The sequence below is a fragment of the Vidua chalybeata genome, chromosome Z (genome assembly GCF_026979565.1).
Source record: "Vidua chalybeata isolate OUT-0048 chromosome Z, bVidCha1 merged haplotype, whole genome shotgun sequence".
NCBI classification, from domain to species: domain Eukaryota; kingdom Metazoa; phylum Chordata; class Aves; order Passeriformes; family Viduidae; genus Vidua; species Vidua chalybeata.
The window spans coordinates 29,177,965-29,198,146 of record NC_071570.1 but is presented as its reverse complement, the minus strand read 5'-3'; the positions used below and the strand labels follow the sequence as shown (position 1 = coordinate 29,198,146).

The 20,182-nt window shown below is 38.1% G+C and overlaps 1 protein-coding gene across 1 annotated transcript in view; it reads left to right on the top strand.

The window, feature by feature from the left end:
• Positions 1 to 20,182, top strand: part of MAST4 (microtubule associated serine/threonine kinase family member 4) — a 291,265-nt gene that overhangs the window by 131,831 nt on the left and 139,252 nt on the right. Inside the window, exon 5 of the mRNA XM_053931385.1 lies at positions 12,358 to 12,389. Within this exon, the coding sequence (XP_053787360.1) occupies positions 12,358 to 12,389 (32 nt within the window). The remainder of the gene's footprint in view (positions 1 to 12,357; positions 12,390 to 20,182) is intronic.

Genomic DNA, 20,182 nt, shown 5'->3' with positions numbered 1-20,182 from the left:
AAAGGCTTTGCTGAAGGGAAACTACATCCACAGACTTTTTGTCATCCCCTGGGCAGATCACCCAGGTGATCTCATGATCATGAGAGGAGATCAGGTTGACCATGCAGGAGCTGTAGTTCCTAAATATATGCTGTCTGATCCTTGGATGTGCCATGTGATAACATTCAAGGTTATCTGATAGGCTTTCTGGGCTGAGGTACATCACTATACATGTACTTATTTTACCTACTTATTGTTGGTAAGCACAGGAAATGTGGTTTAGATGAATGGACAATGGGGTGGACCAAGGACTGGCTCAATAGCAGAGCTCAGAGGCTCAGGTTCAGGGCAGCAGAATCCAGTCGGAGGCCTGTAGTCAGTGGTGTTCCTCAGGGATCAATAATGGGTTCAGTCTCACTCAACTTGTTCATCACTGGCCTGGATGAAGGGATCCAAGGTACCCTCAGTAGATTTGCTGAAGATCCAAACTGGAGAGTGGCTGATACACCTGAAGGCTCTGCTGCCTTTGAGCTGGACCTTGGTGGGCTGGAGAGGTGGACAGAGAGAATCCAAATGAGGTTCTACAAGGGCAAGTGCAGGGTCCTGCACCTGGGGAGGAATAACCCCAAGTACCAGCACAGGCTGGGGCTGCCCCACTAAAGAGCAGCTCTGCAGAGAAGGACCTGGGAGTCTTGGTGGATCACAGGGTGACAATGAGCCAGCAGTGTGGCCTTGTGGCCAGGAGGCCCAGTGGGATCATGGGCTCCACTGGGAAGAGTGTGGCCAGCAGGTCAAGGGAACTGATCCTCCCCCTCTACTGGGCCCTGGTGAGGGCACATCTGGAGTGCTGTGTCCAGTTCTGGGCTCCTCAGTGCCAGAGAGACAAGGAGCTCCTGGAGAGTGTCCAGCAAAGGGTCACAGAGATGATGAGGGGTTTGGAACATTTCTCTTATGAGGAGAGACTGAGATAGATGGGCCTGTTTAGTCTAGAGAAGAGAAGACTGAGAGGGGATTTCATCAATGCATATAAATATCTGAAAGGTGAGTGCCAAAAGGATGGTGCCAGCCTCTTTTCACTCTTTTCAGTGGTGCTCAGTGATATAACAAGGAGAAATGACACAAGCAGTTTTACCTCAACGTGAGGCAGGACTTCTTTATGTTGAGGATAGCAGAATAGTGGAACAGGCTGCCCAGGAAGTTCTGAAGATGTTAAAAACTCAACTGGACATGATGACTGGACCAAATGCTCTCTGGAGGCCATCCAACCCTAACTATTCTGTGATTCTGTTATCTTCACTAATGAAATTAGCATGGAAGATACACTGGTGCTTTCCCTAACTCAAATATCTTGAACTGGGAGGAATTTTTTATACTATTCCCTCTTGCAGACTTTAGGACTGGCTGCTTGTAGCCACACACTGCTACAAACCACATGCTGCTACAGCTTATCTCCTGGTTTAAAACCATCTGGGAAGTGCAGGGAAAAACTATTGTTGGCTTTCCTTTGCTTTTGTTTCATATTGAATAGATACAAATTTGAAGGTGTGTCTTCTATTTTTTTATCTTTTTATTTTGTGAGGGTGTTTTGGACGAGTTGCACAAGAAATCTGTGCAAGTTCTTCCTGTTAATTAGGAGATATTTCTGTATAGAAACTTGCAGACAAAGATATTAGACAGAGATACAAATTCGAGTAACCTTCACTGATCCTGTTAAACCTTATTAAGCTGGTGTAAATAGGATTATCAGTCAAAGGTAAAAGGAAATTTAAGAAATGTAATGCTTGCAAAACTTAATACAGTTGCTGATGTGATCTACTGTAGTTTCACTTGAAACAATCATTTTGCCATATTGGACAAGGAGGGGAATGAAACCGTCTATAAAATGGCAATAAACCAAAAAGACTATCTGAGTCCTAATCTCATTTGATCTAGAGTGTAAGTAGTCCAAATAAAAACTATAAAATATACCTGACTTTATTGCTAGCACATACAGAGGGACCAGGTAACGATATAAATTGTGGAAAAGGATTTATCACAGTTACATGTTTGCTTTTTATGGAAAAAAAATTATCTTTACACTGTGTTTTTGAAAACTGTGTCTAGGGTGAAACAGTGCTTTATGTCAAGAGTTAAGAAATTCTTACACACAGTGGTACAGCACTAGCCTAGTAATTGATATTGTTTTATCAATGATTATTCCAGTGAAATTGTCAGTATTAGGAAGCTGGGGGGTTGTGCTTCAAGGTAGTTGCTGCTAGACATCAGTTTACTCTCTGCATCAGAGATTTTAGACGTGAGATTGATACAGATTGATACAATAGATATGTGTGTTGTTGAACACATTTTGGTGCTTTCAGATAAAAATAAAAACTGCAGACTGATACAGTTTGTGTTATGTTCCCTTTCTGATACGGAAATGAATATTTAAAAAGAGCATTGAAATCCCCAAATTACATTTTTTCCTGTCTTCCTGTGGTAGATACTCAAAATTGAGATTGCAGCCAGTTAAGAGAACCTGGATCACATCAGCAGAGAGAGTATAATAACAATATGGCTCATGGGATTTTTGTTGTATTATCTTTGGAGCGGTCAAAATGAATTTTTCTTGCTTTGGAGTGTGTGTTGACTAGTAATTGAATATTTATGAAATAGTTCATGCTGGTGTTGTCCTCTTGCCTACCATATAGGAAGAGGAATAGTGACAATAGCCTTCTGCAGTTCAGCAGCAAACATGGCAAAAAGGCAGGACAAGGCAGGTAATGCAGAAAAGACCTATGAGCAACTATGTTTAGATTAATCTGGTTTAGGGGATCTCCAGATTTTTCAGGGCATTTAAAGCTGTGTAAGAAACCAAGCTTCAGCTGAAATTGAACAAGCTGAAAAATGAAATGTTAGGAGAAATATGTGACTAGAGTTTTGAAGTGTAAAAATGAAGTGTGCTTTATGACTAACCAGTTTTCACAAACGGGATTTACCTAGTTAGTCTCCAGACAGCCTCACTTTTTCCAGTGTAGCCCTTGCTTGAGAACTTGAAACTTTCTTTCACATCAATGGAGTATATTACTAATAGGTTATGTGAGATCAGCTGAACTGATCAGATGTGAATTTTTAAAAACTGATTAAAATGCCAACACTAAGCAAAATCTGTAATTTTGAGACTTCTAAATGCATAAGGGGCAGAAGATCTGGTATCATAAACAGAGGAAATATAAGGTATCCTTTTTCTGCAAAAGAGATATCTTTTGAAAACGTAATGTTTTGTTATTGATTGTTCCATGTGATTTTTGTGTGTGAAAAAGTGAGTTATTTGTGCCCTTTATTTCTGGTTTTCCCCAAGTATTTCTCTTATGTGTGAAGAGCAGCTGCAGAGCTCAGCTCTGCGGGTCTGAAGGTGGGCATTTTGGGCACAGTAGTGCTATGACTAAACTCCATGACTCAGTTCTGCTGAGCTTAAAACTTAGCTCCAGGGAACTTTCCCCTCTGGCTTGGTCTGCTCCAGCTGATGATTGTGAACACGTTAAGGTAGAGCAAGGCCTGTATTTTGCTAGTGCTAATCAGTCCTGGAAGAAAGAACAAATGTATTTTGACTTCTTTTGCCCCTTCTATCCTGTGCAAAATGACAAACAAAAACTGTTGCAAACAAAGCCTGAGTGTAGGCAAGTCTCTCATGCTGAAGGCAAGCTTAATCCTTTTATCATTTAGTTACTGATTTCAACAAAAGTCTGGAGCAGCTTCTGAATTGTATAACACAAAACATGATTTGCATCTGGGGAAACGAAGGCATCTAGATTCTTGTGGGCATAATGGTCTTTAAGCAACTATGTTGTCAAGAAGTGTTCATGCTGGCCACTTTGTGCTGTGGTAGTGTTTTTTTCTTTTGCTTTTTAATAGTAGGCAAAATCCTTTGTAGGTATGCCCATATAAAAAGCACTGCTTTCTGTTTAATGAAAGAACTTACAGATTCAGATAGAACTTAGAGAAATCACCGGCTTCAGTTAAACCATGGATTTAGGGTTTTCCTGTTCTGGTTAACTGTATAATTGTTTATATTTGTTCAGGTGAACATTTGTACCAGTAGCTGGCATTTTTGTCTTGTGTGACCTTTTTTTTCTTTTTCATCTCCTTTTCCCTTAATATATGATAACACTTTAAAACTGTATTGATGGGAATATTCATATGAACTTGGCAGCGGGAATCTGTTGAGTGTTGGTGTTTCAAACACTTCGCAGTCCATGCATTTTCTCCATTAGTCATGTGGTGATGTACTTTGCCAAGAGGTGAAATAAACTGTAGGACAGCAAGTCAGAATGAAGCATAGATTTTCTAACACTGTGTTAGATTAAATTATTTTGTGTACTTGGAAGTGGAGAGTTCATTCAGAATTTTCACACTTGTTTCTTAAAGAAACATGGTTATTTATTTATTTTTTAAATTGAGCTAAGAGTGCAACATAGGGGGCAACAATCTATTAAATAATACTTTTTTCTACTATGTTTTAATGTGAATTATTTGAAATAAAGATCAGACCACTAGAAGATGAATGCAGAGATTTACAGTTAATGTTGGCAACAGTCAAATTGCTCTCTTTTCAGAAAGACTTGTGCTTCTCATTGAAAGGGGTTTTTCACCTTTTACTAATAAGGGTAGCTGCTCTCAAATAAGATATGCTGCATTGTTGTCATAAGGTGGTGATGTTGATGTCTTCTGCCACTGCTGCTTTTCGTGGAGAACATGAGATCCAGCAGAGATAATGTTGTTAAGCGTAGTTTGAATAATTCTTAAATGCATTCCTGCTTCTCATTTGGGCAGGAGGTTACCAAACATACAGTTTGGTAGTTTTTTTTTTGTGGTGATTTGTGATATTTTCAGGTATGTCCCTGAAAATATTGAATATTATGGACTCCATTGGGGTAAACTAGGCATGCCTCATTTTCTATATTGATGATTTTTATTCCCATAAATGGTATGTTTAAAGCACTTTTGATTTACTTATTTGTTTACTAACTTTCCTTTTTTTTTTTTTTTTTTTTTTTTTTTTTTTTTTTTTTTCCCTGGCCGTGTCAGTTTGGTTATTTTTTCTCTTTCTAACATTTAAAGATGATATTCAAAACTACGTTGAGTGACTGACTCTTTTTTCAGGTTCTTGCTACTTTCTCTGAAGAAACTGTTGTAGTTCTTCATCTTCTGTGAAAAAACTACAGAAAACCTGGTGTAATTGTTTTTCCTTTGTTTTCTGTTAATTTATTTCAAAATTTAGATGGGAATGTTACTGTATTTTATCCCTAAACAATATTTAACAAGGTAAACAAAGTTTTTTTGCTTACTAAATGTTATTACCAATCCTGCAATTGAAGAGCCTTCAGACTAAAGTGTATTTCATAGGAAAAATCCTTACTGTTAACTCATGGAATCCTTCTGAAATGTTTTGTCTTCCATATGGATCAGTGTTTTTAATGCTATATGAGAATTTCTAGAATACTATGCAAAGCAAAACACATTTAACTGCTGTTTACTTAGTTGAGTCTAGTTTATTATAAATCTTAATGTTGTATTTGGTTCATCTGTAGGAAAACAGATTATTCAAATTGCTCTTGTATGTGATAAAGTGATTGTTGTCTTTTTGTTATATGGTTTTTATATATAGCCAGTTTGGCATCCTTTTTGATCCAGTTAATTTGCATTTAAATTGATAATTTGCCTAGCACTTGAATATTCCTTTTACATCTCAGAACACAGAATTGACACAAAGATATGTTTCTCCTTTGAAGGATACAGTCAGCAGTGCCTGTAACAAAAGCAGGGAAGGTTAACTAAGGAGATAAAAATGAATTGCATAGAACATGCAATACTGAATTAGATAAAATGTGGCTTTTCCTGGCCAAGCTGGAGCTTAAGTGCCTCTTCACTTCTACAGTATATTCCCATTACAATCTGTGGTAGTGTTGCTAATTTGCAACTTGAAGTTTGGGGATGTGATACAGAATAATACCTTTAAATTTTTAAATGCACAATTAAGAATGTGCAGAATTAAGAATTAGGAAGCATTGTGTTTTGTCTTAAGGAGTGTTTTGCTGTCACAGGGCAACTGTGAATGGAGTCTTCCTTGAGTAGTGATAACTACCTTCCAGAGCTTGCCAGTGCAGAAGTGGCAATTTTTGTTCATGGAAATGCTTGTGAAGGGATGACCTGTGATTCAGTTGGTGAGAGTACACAATAAGCAAGCAAAAACCCTGGTAAACTGATGGCTGTGCCTGAATGAGTGGAAAGAATCTGTAAGCCTTCAGCTAAAAGGCAGAACATCAGTCTTTACTGTAAGGCATGGATACTGCCAGGTTCCTTGGCAGCAAATGTGGAAAAGGAAAGATAGTGATCTTGACTTACATTATCAGTGAAGAAGGTATTTGGTGCAGTTTTCCTGAGAAAAGTGAATATAGAGTTGCATCTTGGGCAAGTCTAGAACTCAGACTGCTGAGAACAAGGTGTTGCAAATACAAATTCACTTAGGTCATCTGAAAGGAAGAACAGTTTTACAGTTAATACCTCTTTTGAGAGAAATCAGATCCAAGTGAAAACATTTTGACTGACAAAGAAAGACCTCAACGTATTTTCAGCATCTTTTTGAAAATTGGTTAATCCTGTGTTCAACTGCAATTTTTAGGGTAAACAGTCACTCCTAAAATTCCACCCTGATGTTAATAGAATACCATTTCTGAGGCAATGGCTTACTATCCCCGGAACCAGGAAACACTTTAAGTTGTCATAGAAACAAAAGACAGCTTTGCCAGAGAAGCAAACTTAGAGCAGAAGATGTAAATTTGGTGTGTGACATCACCACTTGTCATTTGTTGTGGTTGATCAGTCTCCACACAGACATTACTACTCTGTCATTCAAAAGAACCAAATGCTGGCGAAGTTGGAAACAATAAAATAAAAAGCATTACCTGCCACTGCCTTGCTTAGAAGGTATTTAGAATGGATTACTGCAATGACTTGATATATTAATCTTATAAAGAGGTCAAGATTAGCTTGTAAAAAGCTCTTGCATGGTGTAATACCTTTCTCTGATAGATTGAAACAATACTTTACTTTGTCACTTGCACTGCTTTATATTCTTATTGCCACATCCTAATGCAAGATCTGCTGTCATCCCCCAGCTTATCTTCAGCAAAAACATTGTAATTACTTAGGAAGAAATTCATCAAATTCGTTCCTCAAAGCAATAAGTCTTGCTGTCATTGATGATGATAAGAGGGTGAATTGTGTGTCATTGCTGGTTTTTTTTTTCCTTCCTGCTGTTACTAATGCAGTGATAATGTTACAATTTTAAGCTGTTAAGATCAGCTGTTACCAGAAAGCTGCCAGATATTTACAGTTTATGATGGATGGATAGAGCAACAATGTTTAAAAAAAACCCCAACTCCTCGTATTAATCTTATTATACTTAACACCTCAACAGCTGAAGAGTGCATGACTGAAATTGTTTTGAAAAAGTGCACTTTTCCAGACTACTTTAATGAGCAACTCGAAACTCTGAAAGACCTCTTGAATATTTGAAGATTGCAGTTGTTGGAAGATGAAGCAGATTTACCATGATTGTAAAGTCAACCTTGTATTAATAATATTAGCTGTGTTTTTGGTAGTTTATGAATGTTGCAACTTTTTACTCGTTGTTTAAATAATATTTAAATGTTTAAATACTGGTTGCTTAAAATTGAACCAGTAACAAGCAATAAGTTAATGACATTTTTTCTTCCTTGCATATAGGGGACGAAATTCAATATTTAAAATTTTCTCTAACTTGCGGGTAATCTTTACAAGTAGTGTGAAGAAGTTAGTGTTTTCTAAGTCACCTGTTTTGTTCAAATCTATTTACATATGTCTTTTTTTCTAAACTGTATTTCTAATTAGGAGGGCGAAGGCTTTGACTCAGAATAAAGTTGACTGTGTTTTATTTGTTCAGTTTGATCTATTTATAAGGCTGAATATCTGCATTGTGGTGAAGATACTGAACTTGTGCATATGGAAGTGTCTTAGAGGTGTGTAGGACCAGGGGAAGAATCATAATTATTGAAATAATCAAAAAGCATTATTTTTGTCAAAACTATTGATATGTTATTGATAGTAAAATGCACAGAGTAGAGAGTTTGAACTGACTGACAGCTGCAATTGCATTCAATATACCTGGTTCTTAATGCTTCATCATAGCAATTTGGCACTGATCTCTTAAACTGGAGAGAAGGTTTGTTATATTTTGTGACAGTAGTTTTTGAGACACACAGGGCCTCAAGGGCAAGAGTCTCTGGTCCATTAAATGCTTTATGTTATTGCAGTGGAATGAAGTAGCCCTAAAACCAGCGCATCTTGAACTGGCCAGAGGAGGATTCCATGTAGGGCAAGGGCAGAAGAGCACAGTGGGATCCTCTGGGGCAGAGCTGATGACTGAGAACCATGCAGAGTTGTAGCGAAGGCATCTTTTTCTCTTTGTAACGTCCCAGGTGTTTGCCTGCTAAGGATGTGATCCACAGGTCCTGACCCTGCTAAGTTTTACCTTCAGCAGTCTGCATGCATTGGATGCTGAACAGTGGAACTAGGGCAGACAGGTCTTCTGGGTCTTCTACTAAGGCTTTCAGAAAGGAAACACTGATTTGCCAGAAAACTGAAGTTGATGCGGGTCATTTGGAGTTTAACTGGAGTGTTGCAAGCCTGAAGAATGAAATACTTTTGGTTTAGTATAATTTGTCCCTGTTTAAAGTGGCTGTGACAAAAACAGCTGGAACGGGCAGGGTAAAAGTGTTGTCTTTAACTTTTTAGTACAAATAGTGTTTTGTATACCTAGGAAATAAATGATTTCTCGAATCTAAGCTATAAGCTAGACCTAAGCCCTATGTAGAGTGTGTTTATGCTTTTCCCACCTGTTTTGTGTAGAGCCAGTTGTGGAGCTATGCTGTACTACTGTGAAGCTAGCGTCATGTTGTTGAGCCTTCTCAGGAGGGAGAAAGTCTGTAGAGACGCAGTCCATAATCTGTTAATTCCTTCAGGCTGTGGGAAAATCTTTGGGACAGGTGAGCCTTAAGTAATCATGTAGGAGCTGTAATAATTTAGTGTGATCTGAGAGAGAAAAACATGTTTCAGTTTACTACATTTTAGGTTACTTTTTTTTCTTGGACGTACTCCAGCTGGAGAAGCATGAGAGAAGTGACCTTTTGTTTTAACATCATGGTTGTAATAGATAGGAAAAATGAGGATAGAAATATTATCCAGGAAGGCTATTTGTTTTATTTCAGTACTTCTTTTGTTTATGTGTATACTGTTTTAAAATCCAGCCTTAGAAATGCAACATTTTGTAAATTGTCTTGTATTAATTACATACAAGTAGTTTTGCTTTATTTTTTTATGTTATATGGGGTAGTCTTGGCACTTTTTAACATCTTTAACAGTGAGCCACTATTCTTTTAGAGCTTCATTTGATAGTCAAATGTAGTGCTTCAGCACGGCATGCATGAGAATGTGCCAAGAGACTAATGTGACTTCAAGTGTCTACAGAAGCCAGTGCCTCTTATTTGCGCTGCTGTTATAATGATAAACTACAACCAAAACACTCCTGTTGAATAAAACAAACAAAAAAAAACCCCACACAGATTCATAGGAAACAAATTTAAAGTACATGTTGCAGCTCAAACCCATGTACGACTTGCTCCTACCGTTTGGCAGCTTTCCCACAAGCATTGTCTATTACAATATGACAGTGCCTACCATTATAAGTAAAGTTACATGTTAGAAATAGAACACAATGACATTGTAAATATTAAAGAAAAAAACCACAAAGGGAAGTACGTGGGTTCTAACTTGTGGTAACATTTTGTTCATGATGAATGTGACATCTTAAATGGAGGGGAATTACTCAGCTTCATAATGCAATATTGTATGCAGGTGTAACAGTTCTTTTGTACGTAAGTACATGTTATGCTAAAAGATGTTGTTTTGAATTGCAAATTCTGAACAGTTGCTGGAACTTCCTAGGAAGTATGAGAATTTGTTACCAAGGTCCCTAATCCTGCTCTCCTATGCCTTTGCATTACGATGTCTAATTGCATTGTTTCACACTATTTTTTCCTTCCTCATTCAGTGAACAGGATGGGCGGTACTCAGGAATTGAGCTGCTACTTGATATTTTAGTCCTTATCATTCAGTTAGCAGCCCAGGCTTTATTTACTGCACACCATTTAAAACTCTTTAAAGAATACATAATTATTCATTCCCTTATGGCCTTTTATCTAAGGTGCCTGGCTGAACTATTTTTGTCAACTTGATTCTATTCTTATATGTGTTTTCTGGTCAATAGCTATAGCTTTATTTGCTGTGTGAAATAAATGCATGTGCACGTACACAGATTGCATATATGTAGTTTATTTACTTCTGAAAGAGAATTTTTCAGTTACTCCCTTTGATAACTTCTAGAATGGAAACAGAGTGTCTGTTACATACTTTAAAACAGCTTTTTGTGAGGTTATTGTAAGTAAACATTAAAAAAATACATTTAAATTACTAAATGCATCCAACCACAGAAGTTGAACCATTCGCATTGTCCTGGTTTAGGGCAAATTTGGGAGAAAACCTGCAAAAGGGGTTCCTCTAGAAAGCAGTTTTAAGCGGGCTCTCCCCCAGCTAGTTCTGGAAAAAGATTTCTGTGGAGAATAGTGGAAAAACCTGTTTATTTAATAGGCAAAGCATTCACCAGCATAAAAATTGAAAAATATTAAACAATAAAACCACTTGCCAATCTGAAGAGATGATAAACTCAGACAGTCCTTTCTGTGGGCTGCAGCTCAGCTCACTCAGTCTCTTATCAGCCCCTCCAGTGCTGGAAATGCCACAGCCCAGGCCGGGCCCAGTGGACCGCAGGTGGGAGCCGCCAGTGCTCTTCTGGGTGTTCGTCCAGAGCAGGTTTGAATAGGTACAAAGAAAAGGAACAACCACAGTCCAGGGAACTTCTCTGCATCAGCTAGCTAAAAACTAACTAAAAGCAAAGGAGAGCTCTGTCCTGCTGTCTAGTCTGTCCACCTGCAGACAACACAGTCTAGGAGCGGAAATGTGGAGGAGTGAGTGCAGTTTTCTGAAAACGAACTCCGTGCTTCTTCTCTTCCACCTCTTTGCCCTCAGAACCAGTCTTAAAGGGGCAAAACTTATTTCTGGGCTAAACAGACAAATAGGGATACAATTCAGCATCATAAAGTCACCCCAGGACACACATATGCAACCTTACTTTTCAACAAGGATGATGCCCTTCAACTTCAAATGTATCTTGACTGTGTATCCTCTGGGTCAGATAAGTTGTCCTTTTATTTGAATGCAGTTGATTCTCTCTGCTGGGCATGATTGCAAAGATAATGCTTAACTAATGTAGCATTCAGGTTCATGTGAGAAATGAAAAGAAATTAGGGTAATTGAACATTTGAACAGATTGCCTGGAGAAGTTGTGGGTGTCCATCTTTGCAAAATGTTCAGAATTATGTTCAAAATCCAACTGGATGTAGTTTTGAGTAATTTGTTGCAATTGCCTCTGCTGTGAGTAGGCTGGGCCAGAGGATCTCCAGAGATGCCTTCCAGCCTCAGCTGTGCTGTGACTTATACAATAGATGATAATATATGTATTGTGGTATATATATTTTGCTTGTTTCTGATGGACAAAACTTTATGGGTCTTGTGGCTTTCTTCTACACTAAAATAACAGAAAAATGTTTGTTTTGCAGTTTCCATTTGACTAGCAGGGTATATCAATCCCATAAAAAGTTGTTTAACTGTTAACTGTATTTTGACTATTTAACTGTTCTGAGCAAAAGCTGTAGTAAAGTTTAACAGTGGTGTTTCTGTTGTTATGCTAGTACTTTGCAGAAGATTCAAATAAATTCTAATTATTTATTGTGGATCAAACTTTTATGTACTTAATGTTTTCTGGGTTTAAGAATATAGTGTAGAAAGCTTGGTGGCAATGGTCACCTGTTCAGCTTGTGATCCTGTTGTTAACAACTTCTGTGAATTATGAGTATTGCAAAGAACTTTATCTTTGTCAGTGAGTCTTGCAAATTTTAATAGTGTTGCCAGTGCATCATAGCTGACTGTCTTTTCCATAAGATCTGTCTATTGCTTGAAATACTTTAATGTTGCTGCTACAAAAAGATATAGACTTTTCCAAATACTAATGTTAATATTTCAAATAAGAAAGGAAGGTGGTACATGTAACATCTTTTACTGTCCCAATATACCACTTTTGTCTCTCTGCTACTGATGGGATGAGAGGAGTGTGATACTTGTCTCAAATAGACCACCTCCAATTAAAATATTTTATTGCTAATACACTGTAACTTTTTTCTGTTGCAGAAAGAGTTGAGCCTTCCAAGAAGAGGAAGTTTGTGAGTATATGAAGTTTTTCGCTATTGTGCTTAGATTGTAGTATGTATTTTTGACAGTTTTAGAGTAGACTAGTTTTCAGGGCAGTTAGAATGGAGGTTAAATATGGAAGTTGTTCGGCCTGAGAATACATACAAAGAAATGAAAATTCTAAATGAAAACCTGTGAGCTGTACAGTCACCATTTTTATGCCCATCTTTTAGAGAAGCTATTGTGAGGGATTTCCAAAGGGATGAAAAATCCTTAGGTTCAGGGTTTTGTTTTCTATTAAAGATTTTTCTTCTTAACAATCAAGGAAGAAACACGCTTTCTTTGTGAATAATATAAAAGAAACTTGTCATGCTTACAGAACTCCATGAACAGTCCTGTGGATGAGAAGGTAGGAAAAAAGAATAGATGAGTTTTACTAGATGTATAGGATTGTTAAGCTACTATTTTGATTATGGAAATAAAGACTATATATTCTTGTATAAATTGTTACTTAGTTATAATAATATGTACTCAGATGCTGAGTTCAACTGTGCTTTGCTTGGATTTCTATACCTTGGCTTTGATGCTCCAGTTGTTTAAAGCTGTTTGTTTTTAAAGCTTGTATTTTTTATTTGCATCTGTCTCATTTCTTATTCTGTATTAGTAACTTGTTCAGAAAGTACTGGGATAAGAACATCACAAAATGTCTTAAGAAGCAAACTCTGTTCACTTACTGCTTTCTTTCAAAAATAATACTATAAGATGATCTGTAGATTATTGGTGATAATTTTGATTAAAACCTGTGCCCTTACATGAGAGGCTGGTTACTTGGTCTCAACTTGATAGTGCTTTGTAGGTTTTAGTGATGGTAGATGAATATATAGAAATATGTGAACAACTGAAACTGTAACTGCTGGGAAAGTGCAGTGAAGTGCTCTGTTCTTCTGACTCAAAGAGCATACCAGAAGTCTGTACTTAATAGGATGTCTGCTGTGTTGGGAAAAAATCTTGTTTTAGGTTTGGACTCATGAGAATTCTTGTGGTACACAGTAAGCAAACCCATTCTGAAAGAAAAGTCAAGAAAATAGAAAACAAATTTCCTGCCAAGTATTTAAGTATTTCAGTGACAGAGGGAAAAAAACAGTTAAAGAAAATTATTTTTGGTGCATTCTTTTGGTGTCCTTGCTGCTTTATATTAACTTGAAACTGTTGTGTGAGTACAAGACTACCTCTGTTAAAGTTAATGGCTAAACTGCTGTTCACTGCAGCCAGAGCAGAAAGCGGCTCTTGGAACTTGATCTTGCTTACTCTTTCTAGGATGTTTGACATTGAATGTTATAAGTTAGTTTACCCCAAATCTGAAAAATGACTGCATCACAATCACCTCAGTTGCATTCATATACATACTAGTTTAGCTGATCACTGAGATACTAGTGTGCTTTCTGTGTTGAGGCTTTATTAAAATGTAGTAGAGAACACCATCGTGACAGCATAATCATATCCAGTTATTAAAGTGCTTAGGTTTCTGCAGATGGTTGTAGTGGGTTGACCCTGGCTGGGTGCCTGGCGCCCACTAAAGCTTCTCTGTCATTCCCTTCTGCAACTCAACAGAAGCGAGATAATGCAATGAAGGGTTCATGCGAAAGGTAAGGTAAGGTAAGGTAAGGTAAGGTAAGGTAAGGTAAGGTAAGGTAAGGTAAGGTAAGGTAAGGTAAGGTAAGGTAAGGTAAGGTAAGGTAAGGTAAGGTAAGGTAAGGTAAGGTAAGGTAAGGTAAGGTAAGGTAAGGTAAGGATGGGGAGAGATCACTCACCAAATACTGTCACAGGCCATACAGACTTGAATTGGGAATACTGATTGAATTTATTACTAAAAGAACCAGGATAATGAGAAGTAAAATAAATATTAAGAACACCCTCTCATACCACTCCATCCTTCTCAGGCTCTACCTTTTCCCTCTCAGTGGCACAGAGAGACAGGGAATGGAGGTTATGGTTAGTTCATCACATTGTTTCTGCTGCTGCTCAGGGAAAGGATTTCTTCCTCTACTCTAGCCTGAGGTCTCCTGCATGGGAGACAGTTCTCCATGAACTTCTTTAGTGTGAGTCCATCCCATAAGCAGCAGTTCTGCATGAACTGCTCCAGTGTGAGTCTCTTTCCACAAGGTGCCATCCTTCAGGCACAGCCTGCTCCAGTGTGGGTCCCCCACAGGGTCACAAGTCCTACCAGGACCCTGCTCCAGCACAGGCCTCCCACGGGTTCACAATCTTATCTCAGGCATCCACCTGCTGCAGGGGCTGCAGGTGGATCTCTGCATCCCCTGGGACCTCCATGGGCTGCAGGGCCATGGTCTCACCCTGGGCTGCAGGGGAACCTCAGCTCTGGTGCCTGGAGCACCTTCTCTCTCTCCTTCACCAACCTGGGTGTCTGCAAGGCTGTTCCTCTCACATATTGTCACCCTGCTCTTCTCTGGCTGCAATTACAACTGTGCAATAACTTTTTTTCCTTCTTAAATCTGTTATCACAGAGCTGTTAACGTAATTTCATTGGCCCAGCCTTGGTGAATGGCAGGTCTGTATTGGAGTCACCTGGCATTGGATCTGCCAGACACAGAGAAAGCTTCTCCTAGTAGCCACCTTCTAGCTCCCCTGCTACTAAAACCTGGCCATGCAAACCCAAACAATAGTATTTTAAAATTACTTTAATAGTGCTTAATTAAAAGGGCTCAGACTACTGAGGTTAGCAGTAGTTGTGACATCGGGGTTATGTGCATGGGCTGTGTTGATTGCTGTATTTATATATTATATAAATGTTGACATGAAGATTGAATTTCAGAATGTGAAAAGTCCTATGTTTTGGTTTATGTAGACATCTAGAGATCCTGAACAGTTCCAGGCAGGCACATCTCACACTGTCTTTTGGGGCTTCAGGCCCAATGTCATGACAAGGACGCAGGTTTGAACAGGACAGGGAGAGCTATTTCAAGGGTGAGCAATCTTAGCGTAGTTGGCATAAACTGAGATGAAGAGTTGTGGTTGGCTGAGAAGTGATCTTCTCCGTGCTTAGAGCACCCCCTGGCTGTGTTGGCTGAACTCTTTCTCCAGACACAGGCAGAATTGATCCAGGTTGCAACTAGCTTCATGCAGTTTCTTCAGCATGTTAAATTGCCCAGCTGCACAAATGCTTCTTTCTGGCAGCAGGGTGTGGTGGCTTGGAGGCAGGATGAATAGATGGGAGCATTCTCTCGGGCTGAGAGAACTCTCAGCAGCAAAAAGACTTTATATAAGCTTATCCTGATTGTAAATCTGCATGGCTGGTGTCCCAGTTTGGAAGTCCATTGGAAAACTGAATAGGAGTATATTTTTGCACACTGCTACAATGGGGATGGGTTATTTATATCTTGGTAGAATATTTGTATTGATTTGTTTATTTTCACCAAACATTTCCAACCCTAACCCGAGCTCAGCTGGTTAGATCATGCTATAATAACACCAAGGTTGTGGGTTTGATCCCTGTATGGGCTGTTCACTTAAGAGTTGACTTGATAATCCTTGTGGGTCCCTTCCAGCTCAGACTATTCTGTGATTCTATAATATCAAGGAAGGTACTTGTGCTTAATATTAAACCAGACTCAGAAATACAGATTTAATTTGATCAGAATTAAATGTTGCTGTTTGTGAAGCACACAGATCCTCTTATGAACGAGGGAATGCCTGATAGCATTTACACATCCCTATCCATTAGACATTCATAGTATATAGCGCAAGTAGGTAGCCACAGATGGCCTCTCAGTGTGTGTTAAGCAGATGAGTTTCCATGACCGAATTTAAGATGTGAGTGTTCTTATCCTGATTTGTTTCTTTACATACTGGCGGTATTCAGAAAAATTAAAACTTTTTATAGACAGAAGGCACAAACTCAATGGTTGTGGCAAAAAAATTGCGCTCAGCTTTGAGTAGGTACATTCTGGTTTAAAATGGCCTTCTAAAAGAAATTTACAATAGGCTTCTCTGAGGTCGAGAGGAGCCTTCAGTAACAGCAATAAATGAGAAGAGGTGAATAAATAGAAGCAGTTTCTCCTTTCATTAGAGCCTCAGTGCTTAAAGTACATACCCTAGAAGCAAAATTCCTTACTTTTCCAGACTAAATCTGTTTTCTTTCTGTCTTATTTTGTTTATTTTTTCAGTTTCTATTAGATTTGGAGATGCATTGCTTTGATGTATTTATTTTTGCTGCATCTGTCCTTCTCCTTAGAGTTCAGAAACTAACTTCCGTAATATTCTAAAATATGGACTCAAGTTCAGTACTAGCTTCAAGTTCAGTATATAATCTGCTTGCACAAATGTCAAAGTCGGTCACAGAATTTTCATAAAATTAATTTATGCATTTCAATGAAACAGTCGATACCCTTGGATAATAGGAGCATAAGATTGTGGCCAGCCAAGAATTCAAGAGAAACAGTAGTTAAAACCACTGTTTGCTTAGGTGCTTGATTAAGTAAGTTTCAAGAAACACAAAAACAATTTTGTAAAAAAGTTTTTTTATTAGTGAAAAATATGGACTGTTGGTTGCCCTTAGGGGAAAAATGGGAATGATTAGTAGTGTGGAAAAATAAAAGAAAAATAGCTCTGAGGCTTGTGTCATGTAAGTGGACAAAACTGGAATTTGTTTGACAGTTTCTGTGTGCATATATACAGATGTACATAGAATAGATGTACATAGATGTAGATAGATATCTACATAATAAAAAATCAGCTGTGTTCATGGGTGACCTATTATATTTGGAGAGTGGAGTAGATTAATTATTGTTGCCAGGTAATAAATTTCTCCATTCTAGTATGGATGGATTGTGCTTGAGCAAATATTCTCCACAGCCTGTGTTTGATTCTCAAATTGCATATTTTTCAGTGTCATTACTAGCATTGTTTCTATCCTCAGCTTTCAAGGGCTTTCTACTCCTGTCACTGAATGGAATTCTTTTTCCACTGCATCTTTTGGATTCCTTGTGATTGACAGTGAAAAACTTGGTTATGTCTTTTGTATAATTTAGGGGCCAACAGTTACTATAACATGACCCTTTTCCCTCACAATCTTGCTTACTTCAACCTCCGTAGATTCTGTGCAAGTGTGCTGCCCATTGTCTGTGTTTCCTTCTTTTAAAGTTGTGCTGGTCTACCAGGGAAATTTGTGGCTCCTGCAGTGTGCTGGGTAACCTTGTTGGTACCTTCTTGTTGTCAGTGCATGGTCTTCTGCAAAGAGGTCCTTTGTGTTGTGGAGAACACAGGCTTGATTTAGATGTAAACAACATATCCCTTGGTATCCCTGTTAGATGTGTCCTTGGCTAACAGTACAGGCCATTCTGTTTATTGTTGTTCTGTTTTGGGATTTTTGGTGTTTGCACACAAAAATTTGCATCCCTTCTTTGTTTACACTAATATTAATATTATTATGTATGTCTGCAGTTGTCTCCGGACTCAGATTTTAATAGTATATCTGTAGATTTTATCCACTTATGTCCTCTTTCATGATTTATCACATCATGTGTTAGAAAAAGGAATGATCTGTTTTAATGTAATTCATCATGTCCCTTTTCAGTGAAAAATTATGTATACTATGTTGAGAGTATTTTAAAGTTTTATAGTACCTTTTTACTGGTAAATTTATGCTCACCTATTTTTGTGTGTGTACATGTACACAACCTTTATCTACACATGCAAAAAAAAGTCAGATAGTGATGGTGATGACTTTTTTTGTGCATTTGAAAACTATACAGGTACATAACAAAATTCTTAAAATAACCTCCTCCCTGGAGAAATGATACTCAGAATATAAGGTGATGATGCTTTATAGCTTAATTGTGTAACATTGCATTAATCTGCTGTTGTACTGTGACTGCTGTGGTATCTTAAGTAATGTAAAGTGACCAGGTACCATGTTTCTCCACAGTGTGCTGGGTGTGCTGTGCCCTATTGGAATTTTGTTTCAGCTACTTAGGCAAGGATAGGACCAGGGTCAAGAATGAAAATTAATCTTATGTAGTTCTTTATCAAAAAGGTGATCAAACTTAAGCAACAGCAAAAAAGCAAAATTAAATCAGCCTCTAGGGTCTAGGGTCAAGCTATGGTTCTGTAGGCATGCTGCAGATTTTCAGGATGGGAGAGTCACATGATTCTTGGTAGAAGCAAAGAAAATCGAATATCTGGATGCCTCCAAGCTTTGCCTAAAGTAAAAAAATGTTTGTGCAGTAGGGTAGTTTAAAATATTTTTATACATGTTAAAAATTATTCTATAATGCATGAGGTTCAACCTGGTTTGAGGGCCAGATCTCATGGCTAATGGGTTGCTGGTGATCTGAAAGCAGGTGCCAAGGTGCTAAAATAACTGAATCTCTACAAACAAATAGCAGTAAAGGTCTCATCCGTTCACTGCTAAAACTTCAATAGTCAACATGTCAAAATGAATCACAAAAGAGTAATGGGATGGAGGCCTGAAAAAATGTTTATCCTAATATTCTTGATTGTCCCATGTGACAGTCTCTTCTGCTTTACAGTCTTTCTCACTGAACTGCTCACTCTGTGTCCAGGTTCTGCCCTTATATCCTGCTTTACCTGTTGAACTAGCAGTTGGTGGTGTTTGCAATATTTCTTTGTACATCAAATCAGCAAAGCTTAGAGCAAGAGTGTACAGAAAATGCTTCGGGGAATTTAATGGCTGGAAATGGAATGGCTCAGTATGAGACACTGAAGCAAGGGAGTATTGATTTCTGAGCATCAGGGTGGGGTCTAGGGGTAGCATAGTGTATGAGTGCAATAGCTGTGTGATTAACTTCTGTCTGGCATTGGCAAATGTGATGGATGTATATAAGCATTTTTAAATCAGCATTGGCTGTGTCTTCTTGTTTGTTTTGTGAACAGAAGTTGCATTCTCAGTGAGTAGAATTATTTTGTCTTTGATTTTGTTCCAGTAAAGTTTCAAAACTCTATCACATACACAAAAAGAACAAATGACCATATAACCACCTGTTTTATTCTGCTGCCTGAGAAAGTATTTACACATTGAGAAAACTGGCAGAAGAACATCATGTGGGTAATCACTGCTAGTCAGCACACCTTGAATTTCTAATACTAAACCTTGAAAACCTGACATACTGAGGCAGCTTCTTGTTCACTGTTTTTTTTTTTTTCCCAGTGTCATTAATTTCAGAAAGTTCAGTTTTCTTCAGTTAAAAAATGTCTGAAATTTGTTTAAAAAACATTGCAATGTTCTGATGAATTGCATGATCTAGGGTGCTGTATGCTGTATTGATGAATTGATTTTTTTTTTTCTACACTGATGCTACAAAGTTTTGAATAATTTCTTAATCTACAGAGGGAACTTCCTGAGGCTGTGCAATTCCTAGTGTGCACACATTTACTTAGGGTCTGTAGGACTGGGGTCTTGGTGAGGCTCTGGGAGGAGTACACAATGGCTTGATGAACCTATGCTGTGCTTAAAGAATTATAATGAGAGGCTGCTTTCCCCCCCCCTCCCTTTTTTTTTTCTTTTTTGTTTCTTTGTTTTGCTTGTTTGTTTGTTTTTTGATGGGGGTTAAGGATGAGGTATTGACTACAAATAAATGTTTGCTTTTACCTTAAGAAAAGAAGCATTCAGGTTTTTCTGGACAATATGTTGTTTCCTCTGGTGCCCATAGTATCACCTGTATTCTAAATATCTGCCCTCAGAAAAAAAGAGGCAGTTGCTGAACATCAGGAATCTGCCTGCCTTGCATCTTCAGTTAGGCATTCTGCCATTATAGATTTTCCCCTTGAAATTTTCAATATTATTGCC